Source organism: Phlebotomus argentipes, unplaced genomic scaffold (assembly GCF_947086385.1).
Source record: "Phlebotomus argentipes unplaced genomic scaffold, Phlebotomus argentipes genome assembly contig_15, whole genome shotgun sequence".
NCBI classification, from domain to species: domain Eukaryota; kingdom Metazoa; phylum Arthropoda; class Insecta; order Diptera; family Psychodidae; genus Phlebotomus; species Phlebotomus argentipes.
This window is the reverse complement of record NW_026776181.1, coordinates 5,439,022-5,452,095: the sequence shown is the minus strand read 5'-3', so window position 1 is coordinate 5,452,095 and position 13,074 is coordinate 5,439,022. Positions and strand designations below refer to the sequence as shown.

The following is a 13,074-nucleotide window of genomic DNA, read 5'->3' as shown; positions in this document are numbered from 1 at the left end:
TCCCATTTTCAAGCTATTAGTCACAGAATTTTCATCAAACTGCGGTTATTTTTCTTCAATTATTCGCTTACAATATTTTTCTTGGTATTCTTTCGTGAATTTAGATTAAATTAACATGGATAGTTATTTGTGGTTTCCCCCTCCAGTGCGCTGCGAAAACATATAAATACAGCCAACAAGTCGCGATTTTAACATTCTGTGCCTAGTTTCTGTACTGTTTACATCGCGAAGGAGAGAAAGATAGACAACTGCAATGGCTCGTACGAAGCAGACTGCCCGCAAGTCGACTGGTGGCAAAGCGCCACGCAAACAACTGGCCACCAAGGCTGCTCGCAAGAGCGCCCCGGCCACTGGTGGAGTGAAGAAGCCGCATCGTTACCGTCCCGGAACTGTGGCTCTGCGTGAGATCCGTCGCTACCAGAAGAGCACTGAGCTGCTCATCCGCAAGCTGCCTTTCCAGCGTCTGGTGCGTGAAATCGCCCAGGACTTCAAGACGGATCTGCGCTTCCAGAGCTCCGCCGTGATGGCTCTCCAGGAGGCCAGCGAGGCTTATCTGGTGGGTCTCTTCGAGGACACCAATCTGTGCGCCATCCACGCCAAGCGCGTCACCATTATGCCCAAAGACATCCAGCTGGCACGCCGCATCCGCGGAGAGCGCGCTTAAATCGCATTTCTCTCATACAACAAACGGCCCTTTTCAGGGCCACAATTCCATCACGATAAAGAATTCAATATGAAACCTTTTTATACAACTTTCACAGAAAGTCGTCAAATAATCTTTTAGCATTGTCTTGTCTTCAATGTAACAATTATGATGTGTTCAATAGCAAAAATTCAATATATTTTTTTATTACACAACTGTCAACTGTTTGCCGGGTTTCTCTTTGCCATGGGGAGAGTTTTTCGGCGCCCTTTCGTAAGCGTCACTCGTGGTCTGACGTCACCAAATTGCCACCATATTATTTTCTCTTTAAGCGCCGGAATCTCGGCAATTTTATATGCATTTGGATAAAGTTTTAACATGGGTTGGTCGAGATGCTTGCAAAATTGATTCTCAAAAACGAATTTGTGGCTTTACTTATTTTGTCATTTCATAACATTAAACATTTTCATAACATTTATGAAAGTAAAAAATTTATTTTCTGCGAGATCTGAAACATTTTGATGTTTCTGGTTATGTATTTCCAGACGTTCTTCGGCACTTTCAAAGGAATCTAATTGGTTTCCCAAAGCATTTGCAACTCTGCATTGAAAACATCCTTCGGTAATTGCCGAAAACTCATGGAACTCATCGAAGAACATTTTCTTACATAAACGTGGAGGAAAATGGGCAGCAAAAGCACCCTCAAGCAGCAAATCTCGCAGTTTATTGCAGCTCAGAAATAGACGCAAAGGAAATGACTTTGTGACAACTGAAATCCGTATTAAATAAACTCCCAACTTCGCTTTGCATAAACTTCTCGTTCGTATCTCATTTCTACTTCGCATTAGCGCCCCCATCCGGCCACCAAAACAAGCTATGAAAATTGTAAAGTTGCAACCCAAATTCATAGCTTTTACGAATTGAAATACGAAATCTGCAAAGTTCCACCGACTTCGAAGGTTGGGTTTTCTGATAATGTTTCGATTTTACTCTATTTTTCCTCTGTGTTTCTTGTTTCCCGATAAACTCATCCTAAAGTTGTCCCGAAATAAATGAAAAAGTAGATGAAATGTAAAGTGTCTGAAAGTCTGTATGAGAGTGAATACAAAATATCACTCTGAACATTAATTTTTCACCCATTTCAACCCTCCAGACACCGAGACGACGTTGAAACATCCAACTTATTGATCTTCTCATGTGCGAGCGGATAAATTCCCCAGCAATAATCATTATGATTCATTTAAAAGTCCAACATTGTGGGCGATATTTGTGCATCTGTGTGTATTAAGTGAAAATGATACCCGAAAGTGACTCCCAAAGTGTTATTTGAGCACTAAAAATAGCTCAAGAATCGGCCAGTTTTCCCTCTCTGGCGCATCTGGAGAGGCGAAATGCTCCACCCATCAGAATGGAGGCGCAGAGCCAATGGCACGGCGTCTGGAAGGCCTCTCGGGCGCTCGCATGCGCGGCTTCCGGGCCAGGGATGGACTGACTAGGGACTCGAGGGTGACTTCGCGGGGGTTGTGCGCTGGAGAGAGTGCGGTCCTGTGGCGAGAGGCTCAATTTCGGCGATTATGTGTGATTGCAGCGATTGGACTGTGCCATAAAGTTCATTCTCATCATCACAAGTCCTTTGCTCTCTCACCTCTCCGGGCTGCTCTTTGGCCATAATGACGGTGTGATTGCCACTTTGAGTGACGATCCGACGGGATGTGAAATGTGATTGTGATCCCCTCAATTAATTTACACTCTACTCCCGGCCAGCAAAGGACTCTTCCCGAAAGGACGCCCGAAAGATGGAACAACTGGCGGATTTTGTGACAAAGTCCTTCGAGTACAACAATAATGGTGTTCTGGACATTCACACCAGCACGAAAGTGAGTGAGCCGCGTGCGTGTGACAGTGAAGCCGCAACGAATGGCTTCAACAGTGGTGAGAGTGCTACTGACGAGGAGACGGTGGACATCGACGTGATTGACTCGCAATCCGACACGGAGGATGGCAAACTCCTCCGCCAAACACCAACCAAAGTGCTGCAGAAGAGAACAATAATGGATATCTCCAATAGTGTCTGTCCAATTGTGGACGACAAGGACATTCCCGTGTCGCTGATCAAGAAGAACAAGATGAGCAGCTTCCTCACCACCAAGAATTGGCTCATCTCCGACACGGAGAACTCCAAAAGTCTCCCACTTTTGCAAGGTAAGACGCGATTTGATCGAAGTTCTTCGATTTTGGGAATCGTGTTCTCTCTGGTTGCAGAGCCAAAGAATCAGGAGACAAAGGATGCAGATACCGATGGAGTACTTAACCTTAAGTGCTCTTTCGACGATGGCCAGGCAAATACTCCAGAGATAAGTGCGAAGGCATCAGAGGAAGCAACAGTCAAGGAATCCGGGAAACTTAAGAACTTGCACAATTTGAAAACAGGTAAAATTCCAGTCGCTTTTTCGACCATGAATTTATTCATTTTTTTTGCTCATACGAAGTGAGAGTGATAAATATCAATTTCCGCTATTTACTCTGGTGCTTTTCGTGTGTTATCCGCAAAATTTGATATAAATTGAAATTCAAATGCCGTTTTCATGGTTGGCGTCCATTCAATAAATTGCCTATTGGAAATGCAGCATAAAATGCTACACAAAATGTTGCATTTTTATTGATTTTCAACTTCCAAAAGCGTCTGATTTTTTTTGAATTATTCACCGAAATGGAATTTAGGACATAAATACGTCCCGTGTGTTCGCTTTTTCGCCTCCAACTTTCATGACCCATAAATTATAATGATGTGATATATTTTTCATCAAACAATTTCCCGTAGTCGGACCAACCCTCGAGGGTGGTTCTCATGGGAGTTCCACCAGGAAGTTTATGTGATTGTGGTGTGCGATTTAGATTGAATTTTCAAGCTTCTCAAATACGATTTATCACATAAGAGAATGCACAGAAAAAAATTCCGTAATTTACAACTCAGGAAAGTCTCGTTCATTTCCCTCCTCACCAGTTCCTCTCTGTGACAATTTGCTCCCGAGACGCACAGAATGTGATTCAACTTAATCCAATTACTCGGGACTAAATCAAAATATATTTTACACACTCGACTATTAAACTATGCAAGTGGTAAAGTGTGGAGAGGCACCCCTCTTGAAGAATTTCAACCGCGCAAACATGAGGAACATACAGACAATGTCAGCGTGTGGCTTTTGCATGAACAAGGGTCGCCCTCGGGGCGGCTCACCCTCTCTAATTCGCCGCTGGCAAGCGGAAGGGTTCACACCTTTTGGGAAATTCGTACACAAGTCAATTGGAAAGATGCTGATTCTTCGCCTTTTTCCGAGGGGAAAAATGTACATTTTTTGCCTGTTGTTGTTTTTGATGAGTGGGAAATTGATAAGTCAATTATTGAAAGGGATGTTTATTGTTGCTGGTACGGTTAAATTGATTTGAATAAAGACATAGAACGGGGTAGATTGAGATAATATCAATTGTCATCAAAACATTGAAGAACATATTCAGACTCTTTTGAAACTAGAACGAGAAAATACTTGAGAAAATAAGTGTTAATCTCATCAACTATTATGAGGTTGCGTGAGAAGTGAGCTAAACACTGCAAATTTTTGATAAGCTAAAGGAATTTCTTGTGCGCTCTTTTAAAGCACTAAAGTTTATTCCAGTGAGACAATTCGTGTTCGTTATCACTAATTAAGTCATGGCCTTTCGATTTGAACCATTTTGACCCCAGAATTAAGTGAAAATACGTCGTTGAAAATCTGTGCTCGAGTCTTGTGCTCAGTTAATCGCTGGTAAACATAGTGAGATAACTCTCTAACATTGATAAACAACCATTTGGCTGGTATAATTTTATTTTGCACACATCGTGACCTGATTATAATCCAAATAAAAAGAATTAAAATCAGAATCTTGACTAAAATATGTCCTAAACACCTCAAACCGATAAAAAATTTCAAGTTTTCTACTCTCAAAGTTAAATTCAGCCTCAATCTTTACAACGCAATCACAAATTCAAGAGTGTATCCTGGAATCAATTGTAGATAAACAAGAGACTCCGGCTGGGGAGCGTGACTCAAACAGATACGGGAGCTCCTCGCCCACTCTGCAGGCGAACGGAGGCTCGTCGAGCGTGGCTTCGGGCTCCGGCAGCAACAAACAGCGTCGCTCGCGGACGAATTTCACGCTGGAGCAGCTCAACGAGCTGGAGCGCCTGTTCGAGGAGACCCACTATCCGGACGCCTTCATGCGGGAGGAATTGAGTCAGCGTCTGGGACTCAGCGAGGCCAGAGTGCAGGTAATTGAGTTTACATCATAACTTCTTATAGCACAGTTGATTAATGATGAGAGTCGGTGGATTTTTGCCACAAATTCAGTTAAGATGTTGAATCATGATATGTAACTGCGCCCCAGAGTTGGCAAGGAAGTGAACAACACCATTTATTACCGGAGGAAGCATTCATCCAATCAATTAGTGGAAATAAATGTCTATTTGAGAGCAATCGGCGAAGCGATTAAATCTCATTTAGGAGGAAGTTGGGAGGGAGAGATGGGGTCCACAACACCCTGGCTTCTGTCTTTGTTGCCCGTGAGCATGGCGAGGGTGTGTTTCGTGAGGGTTGCGCAAGGGTTTGGGCTGCCTCCTTGCCACTCACCATCCTCACAGTGTTATCCCTTTTTGTCGTGATTGATAGCGCAAATCTTAATTTAGTTAAGTGGAAATCTTGTTTGGGGGTTTTGTTGGCTTTTAAATTTTTATTACATCGGAAACTTTCCCGGTGCCTTGACAGCACCATGTGTCTCTCCATTTCTTCCCCCGGAGGTGACAATATCTTCTGGTGAACTTTAAACCCAAGGCTGGGTGAGAGTGAGAGAGGGTGAAGCTCCTGCTCGAGACAATGGAAGACAAATAGGAGACAGTTTGGAGGCAAAAGTGGCGCCAAGGCGATAAATCACGTCACTCTGTGTCACCCAAAAGTGAATTTATCGCCACGATCTTCACCCCAGCAATTGACAATTGGCCGAATCCAGGCATGTTCACATTCAGCCACTTATGACCACTCTCGGTGGACACAGACTCCCAACAAATCTTCATTCTGCCGATTAACGGGCAATCATAAATTTCCATTTCGACATTTTCTCATGTACCAAATTAGATATGTATGTTGTATTCGGGAAATTGATAATATGTTGTAACAGAAAGCTCTTCTCTTCTCTGGTCAAATTATCTTCACAATGTTGAGCACTTTTCGCAGACTTGAGACTTGTTGCGGGTAAAGCAAAGTGTTAAAACCATGTTGGAGTAATAATTGTCACGCCCTCTTGAATGCCACGCCCATTGTAGCTGATCAGTAAAGATTTTTCTTACTTTACAGTATAATTTCGTGTTGTTCATTTCAGGTGTGGTTTCAGAATCGGCGAGCCAAATGTCGCAAACACGAAAATCAAATGCACAAAGGTAAGATTATTCTGGTAAATATTCAACAACATTTTTGACATTAAATTGTAGTTTCTCTGCATTTTCGCATACTGTGATCATTCACTCACCCAAAATCTGTGGCACATTTGCAGCCATTCCAAGAACATGGCTGTAATTCACACGAGGCTAGTAATAAAATTTAGTAAATTTGCTCAATTAATAGCATCGGCAGTTGAGCGGTAATTGATATGTGTGTTGGCTCTTTTGGAAATTAATTAATTACAAGGCCTCTGCGGTGGAGTTTGGCACAAAATCCATCAATCGATTTGCCCATCTTCCACCCCTCCGCCCACTTCTTTCGCCCCGATGCGACTCTCCGTGATTTGCAGTCAGTTTAGTGTGTTTAGAATAAATTCGTTGAGTAAATAGTCGAGTCCTCAGCCCTCCTGGCCTGCGAAATCCCGAGGGTGGAGGACGAGAGAGAGAGAGAGCATAAAGTCTCTAATTTAATTACATGATTGCGTTACATTTGTAATCTGTTAAATTCACCCGCGTATGTGGATTTGTGCGATGGGAGGACAAAAGAGAGAGGGATGGAAAAAGCCCAGCGACGCGCGTATTGCGCTGGTGTGTTTTTTTGGGGGATGGGAATGGATGAAAAAATTGGGAAATGCTCTTCTTGCAGACATCAGTTTTTCTCCTTTTGTAATTCAATTTTGCAATTTTATCTCTTGACGTTCAGTTCCCAATATTATTTTCCAGCACTGGCGAATGCGGAACGCATCGTTATCCTTCCAATATTGTGCAATTTTGTACCGGAAAATTGCCCAGACGAGCAGGGAAAACCCTTGAGTTTCACTCTTATTTATTGGTCATAAAAAATAAATGTTAGGCAAATGAAAATGCGTCTCAATGGCCCTGGAAAATCGCTTTTGCCGTTGCCTGTAAGAAAGGCATCGGGCGATAAATTTGTTCAACGGGTGCGACTCACTGAGAGTTATTAGATTAAGAAGAGATTGTACTTAATGTAAATTTACTACTTGATTGCTCTGCGCCCTCTTCGTCCCTGATCTGAGTGGAGAAAGGAGAAAAAAAAACACATCGTCCACCATTTGTATCCGCCAGCCAATTGATAATTCCATTTGATTGTGAATATTACACAGTGGAAATTGTGTTTGAACGAAAAATAAACACAATTTAATAAAAGGCAATTTAAATGTTGGGGTTTTTCCTGGTGCTGTCATGAATTGGGAGGGTGTGTGGAATATTTTAAAATTGAATTTCAATTTTCTCTACAATATTGCCAGAGATTCAATGAATGGAAGGCAAAGCTTCAGCCGTTCAATGAATTTTCCGCTAAATTTATCAAATTGCTCAGGCACACAGAATTTATGGGCTTTATCCAATTGAACAATTCCTTTTGAAACAGACATAACAGTATTTTTTTGCAAATCGCACTTTATGTGAAGTTGAAATTTGAGCCCAAAACAACTTCACTCTTCCCTAGAAATTTATCGTGATGTTTAATTGAACATTACCGCGATATTAAATTAATTATTCGGCGAAGTTGTTCAGCTTTATCAACTTCAGCAGAACTTGGCAAAGGCGCCTCGAAGCTCCGCGAAGTTGCGACGCCGTCGGGAGTGGATTTGGATTCATGACAGAGAGATGAGTAAAAATTTGCTCAAAGTTCGCAATTCGGCGGCAAAGGTGGGAAAAGTGAGGGCCGAAAAGAGTCTAAATTCTAATGGAAAATAGCACCCAAGGGGAATTAGGGCAATTTTCTCTTCCACTTTTGAGATTCCCCTGAATATTTAATGCCCAGAGTTTTCCTCTTCCGCCTAGCGCAGCGCCGGGCGCCACGGGAAAGAGTGGTAAAAATTGCAAATTTGTTTTCGCCTCTAATTGAATTAATGCGTGGAAATCTCGAGCAACACCTTCCGCACCGGTGCGATAATTGCAAATAGAGGCTGAGAGCACTTGTCTCGGCACTGAGTTGCCTCTGGGCTGGGGCCTCAACCCACTCCCACCCCCTCTCGACAGCCCGACAATCTCAGGGTGTGTAATTAATTAAGTGAAGATGTTTTTAATCCCGGGATAAGTTGAATGTGCGTCCCGGAGACGACGCCGAGGGTGGACGTGATAAATGAATATTGAGCTTTTTGCACGTCCATAAAAATCCTCCAATGTAGATTATTCCATCACCTTCCGAGTGCGGGGCTGGGCGGCCTAGGAAGTGGGTGGTAATGGCAGCATAAATTCTCCGCCACTAACATTCTCCGATTTTATTGAGCAACAGCGACGAACCTGACGCGAAGCCCTTCTGAGAAGTCATTTGAGTCTCGTTCAAGGTGGAGATTTCGCCCTCGTTGGGTTTCCATTAAAGGATTATTAATTTTCGGGGTGAATTGAGAATTAAGGGTGGATGTTAAGTAAGTTGCTTCTGTTTGAAGTCAATTAATCGCCGCGGCGTTGGAATTTTACAAGAGTGTCGGATTGAGTTAAATAATAACCAATTATATGTAGTCTTGAAGTAATTTTAACACTTAGTTAAATACAGACTTTGGAAGACTGAAATTTTCTTTTATATTAATAATACATATTTTTAAAATCCTTTCGCAAAAGCAAATTCTGGACACAACATAAAAATTTTCAATTTATAGAGGCTAAATTTCCTTTATATATAGCAATCATAGTACGACAATCATTCTTAGGAATCTAATCAGCTAAACTCTCTCCTGTTACAGGAATTCTGTTGGCCAGCCAGAGTCCGCCGGTTTCGACGCCTCTGGAGCCTTGTCGAGTGGCTCCTTACGTGAATCTTCCTGCTCTTCGCTGCTCCTCTGGCGCAGCCGCCTCGCAGGCCTCCAACACGGTCCACTTCACGACTTCCGCCGCCTTTTCCGCCTTCGATCCGGCCCTCATGACGGCCGCTCACCAAGTCAGCGTCACAGAAAGACTCTTTTTGGCTCGAATCTGATAATTTTCAATCTCTATTCCACAGTATGCGGCTGCAATGACGGGTGCCGTGGTGATAGGCTCCAGCTCGGGCCTGGCCAGCAGCACGGAACTCTTCAGGCTGTCGTCATCCTATCCGCTCAGTATCGCGGCCATCGCGGCGGCGCACAGCAAGAACTCCAGCATAGCAGATCTGCGACTGAAGGCCAAGAAGCACGCCGAGGCGCTGGGCATCGAGAATGCTTAAGAAGATATTTGAGAGTGAAAATATACTATTAGAACTGTGATTTTTCAATTGAACAAATCTGGGTTTTTATTCTTGGCGGGCTGATGCCTTCGGTGTGTGTGTGTCTCTGCTAAAGCTGTCCGCGCGCTCTCGGCGCGATGTTTTCCAGCGCGCAAACCAAAACATAGAAAGGGGACCCGAGGCGAATATACGCAACCGTCGGTGTTGTGACAAACAGGCAAAGCAAAACAATTTTCCCTCTCGATATTAAATGGTGAAATTGATCAATTTCCTAAGGAAATCCTGTAAAGTATTGGCAGACAATGCACCAAAAATGAAATACCTCAACGTGGCGGAAAAAAATGATGCTGCGAAGACGATTGCGAGTCATCTTTCGCGGGGCTCATCAAGCAGAGTGAGTGTCCTAAGAAGTGTGGTTATGTTTTGTAGAATTCTTGGAATTCCTGCTGAGCTATCCTTATTTTCAGCGTGATGGGCTGTCCGTGTACAACAAAATTTATGAATTCGACACCATGGTGAATGGGACGAATGTCCGGATGGTGATGACTTCAGTGTCTGGTCATCTCATGACGCATGAATTCTCTGCGGCTTATCGGAACTGGCGAAATTGCAATCCTTCTCAGCTGTTCGATGCTCCAGTGTCGAAGATCTGCCCTGAGGACAGCATGAAGATCAGGCAGACCCTGGAGCGGGAAGTGAGAGGCGCCGCTGCACTGATAATCTGGACGGATTGTGATAGAGAAGGGGAGAACATTGGATTTGAGATTATAGAAGTGTGCCGGAACGTGAAGAGCAACATCACAGTGTATCGAGCGAAATTCTCCGAAATCACAGCTGCCTCCGTGAGGCGCGCTCTGAACAACCTAGTGCAGCCGGACGAGCTCCAGAGTCAGGCTGTGGATGTGCGGAGTGAGTTGGATTTGAGGATAGGAGCGGCTTTCACGCGCTTCCAGACAATGAGACTACAGCGAGTCTTCGATGGCATCATAGACGGCCTGGTGTCCTACGGAAGCTGTCAGATCCCCACTCTGGGCTTCGTGGTGCAGCGCTACAAGGAGGCGGAGAACTTTATAGCCGAACCTTTCTGGAAATTGAAGTTGACACACACTGTCGAGGATCTGACGGTGCATTTCAACTGGGCGCGAAATCGGCTCTTCGACAAGAAGTGCTGCGAAGCCCTCTTTAATCTGGTAAAGCGCGAACCGCCGCTCTTGGCCACGGTGCTGTCTGTGACACAGAAGCCGAAGACCAAACTGAGGCCACAGCCCATGGACACAATTGAACTGGAGAAGCTGGGTTCCAGGAAGCTGAAGATTTCTGCGAAGCAAACAATGCAGATCGCCGAGAAGCTGTACCAGCAGGGTTACATCAGCTATCCGCGCACAGAGACCAACATATTCTCCAAGGACATCAATCTGAGGCCTCTGGTGGAGTGTCAGACCGCTCATCCGGCGTGGGGAGAGTTTGCCAGGCGTGTGATGGATTGGGGACCAAATCCACGGAATGGGAAGAAGTCCGATCAGGCGCATCCTCCCATTCATCCCACAAAGTTCACAGCCGGACTGTCTGGGAATGAGCAGCGCGTGTATGAACTGATTGTCCGGCACTTCTTGGCGTGTGTGAGTCGCAATGCGACGGGATCGGAGACACTGGTGAATGTGGAGATTGGCGGGGAGGAGTTCAACGCTAATGGACTGATCATCTTTGAGAGAAACTACTTGGATGTGTACATCTACGAGAACTGGAGTGATCGTGAGATTCATCGCTACGAGACTGGCACGAGTTTCGAGCCCAGCAGCATTGAGATGTCTGAGGGGAAAACCACAGCGCCGCAGATGCTGACGGAGGCGGATCTGATTGCCCTGATGGAGAAGCACTGCATTGGCACCGATGCTACTCACGCTGAGCACATCAACACCATCAAGGAGCGCGGATACATTGGAGAAGTGGAGAATGGGTTTCTGGTGCCAGGAACCTTGGGCATGGGCCTCGTGGAGGGCTATGACGCCATGAGCCTCAGTCTGGCTCAACCGCAGCTTCGGGCGGGTCTCGAGGCGGACCTGAAGGCGATTTGCGATGGAGCACGACAGCCTAATGTGGTGCTCAAGGAGCAGATTGACAAGTACCGCGAGGCCTTCCGGATAATCACGGAGAGGGCACAGATGCTGGACGAAAAGGTGGGCTTCCGCTTCAACTCGACACCACAGCAGAGCGCGGAAATGCCTGATCCTTTGGTGATTGAGGAAGTCTTTCGCTGTCCTCGCTGTCGATCAAATAAGATGGTGCTGAAGAAAAAGACCAATAACACTCCCTTCATTGCCTGCACGGACAATCCGCGGTGCAGGACTAACATTTGGCTGGAGGACTTCGTGAAGGAGGCCAAAGTGTCGCCAGAGAGCTGCCGACATTGTGGTCCGGACGTGAAAAAGCTCACTTTGAAGTTCAAGCAGCACACCAATGCCATGATATTTCTCGATATCGATTCGCCAGAGTACACGAGTTGTCTCCTCTGTGATACCAATCTGAAGAACTTCTTGAACATTGACATAGAAGCTCTGAGCAGAGGAGACGGCGCTGGGAGTAGCTCTCAAGGAAGAAGCTTTGGGAGCTCTCAAGGAAGAAGCTTTGGAAGCACTGCCGGCAGTGTTGCGCCTAGAAATATTCCTGCACCGTCTAGGAGTCGTGGCAGTCAGGGAACGACGAGATCCACAACTTGTCCAAAATGTTCCCAGCAACTGAAAAAGTGAGAGAACTTTTGAGTGGGAAATTTTATTAATTTGACTAATATTTTGACTATTTTGCAGGCTCACTGTGCGAAAGGACGGTCCAAATCAGGGGAGGGAGTTTTACGTCTGTCCAACGCCAAATAATCCATGCAAGACGTTCATCTGGGCTGATGAAATGCCAGAAGCGGACTTTGTGAGGGATTCACCTCCGCGCCAGAGAGCCACGAACGGTCGAACTGGAGGAAGCAATGCACCCGGACGTCCCAGAGCCAAGAGAAAATGTGCTCTTTGTCGTCAAGAAGGACACACGAGAAACAACTGCCCGGATCATCAGCCAAACTAGAGAGAAGTTTACGGGTATGTTGAGTAATTGCTATGAATTAAACTCGTTAAACGATTTCCGGGGAGAAACTCACTGAATAATCATTCACCCTTCGAGGGGTCTTTCGCAATTTCACCACTTTTTCCCATTGGCCGGTGCGAAGAAGGGTGAGAATGGGCGGGTCCGTTCCACAGACACGAGTAACTTCCCCTCTATTGAGTGTCTGATTGTGAATTGGGAATAATTTTTTACCAGTATCAATAAGAGATTTGTTTTTAATTGTTTTACAATAAAGATTATATTTTGCCAAATGTTCTCTTCAATAATCACGGGGAAATTGCCGGAGATTATCTGCGTAATTTCTCAGTGGTATGATTTTGTGGACATCATTGCGCATCGCATCCGTTTTACTAAGCGGGGTGGAATCTCATGGAGGATTTCAGGGGTAAGACTCGTGCCACTTCCCACTGCGGAAACCACTTATTTCTGCAATTTACATCCATCATTTTTCCTGGTCAAACGCGATTTGATCGTTGACGGTGACGCTCGTTTAATGTGTGAACAGCGCACAATTCCCAAGTATAATTGCACAATTGGCCAAATGGTGTGTGACAAGATGTGCCGATAGATTTTGAGAGTGGCGGATAAGATGGCTCTGCACCTGACGGAGAAATTACCTGGAAATTCTGGATTGGCCAAGACGCCCTTTCTCATTGAGGACATTCTCTACCAGAGCAGCAATGGCACAAC

The 13,074-nt window shown here is 45.0% G+C and overlaps 3 protein-coding genes across 3 annotated transcripts; all 3 read left to right on the top strand.

Moving 5' to 3' along the window:
- The first annotated feature begins 204 nt into the window (after window positions 1-204).
- Window positions 205-688, top strand: LOC132262110 (histone H3). Its single transcript, XM_059761247.1, has one exon. It carries the CDS (start codon window positions 254-256, stop codon window positions 662-664), a length of 411 nt encoding a protein of 136 aa, XP_059617230.1. The 5' UTR covers window positions 205-253; the 3' UTR covers window positions 665-688.
- Window positions 689-2,298: 1,610 nt separating this feature from the next.
- Window positions 2,299-9,276, top strand: LOC132261689 (short stature homeobox protein 2-like). The gene is made up of 6 exons (XM_059760609.1): window positions 2,299-2,845; window positions 2,906-3,073; window positions 4,696-4,949; window positions 6,053-6,110; window positions 8,819-9,012; window positions 9,076-9,276. Exons 1-6 carry the CDS (start codon window positions 2,440-2,442, stop codon window positions 9,274-9,276), a joined length of 1,281 nt encoding a protein of 426 aa, XP_059616592.1. The 5' UTR covers window positions 2,299-2,439.
- A 199-nt stretch (window positions 9,277-9,475) lies between these two features.
- LOC132261692 (DNA topoisomerase 3-alpha) lies at window positions 9,476-12,583 on the top strand. The gene is made up of 3 exons (XM_059760612.1): window positions 9,476-9,670; window positions 9,744-12,019; window positions 12,081-12,583. The coding sequence occupies exons 1-3, from the start codon at window positions 9,527-9,529 to the stop codon at window positions 12,343-12,345; spliced, it is 2,685 nt and encodes an 894-aa protein (XP_059616595.1). The 5' UTR covers window positions 9,476-9,526; the 3' UTR covers window positions 12,346-12,583.
- Window positions 12,584-13,074: the final 491 nt, after the last annotated feature.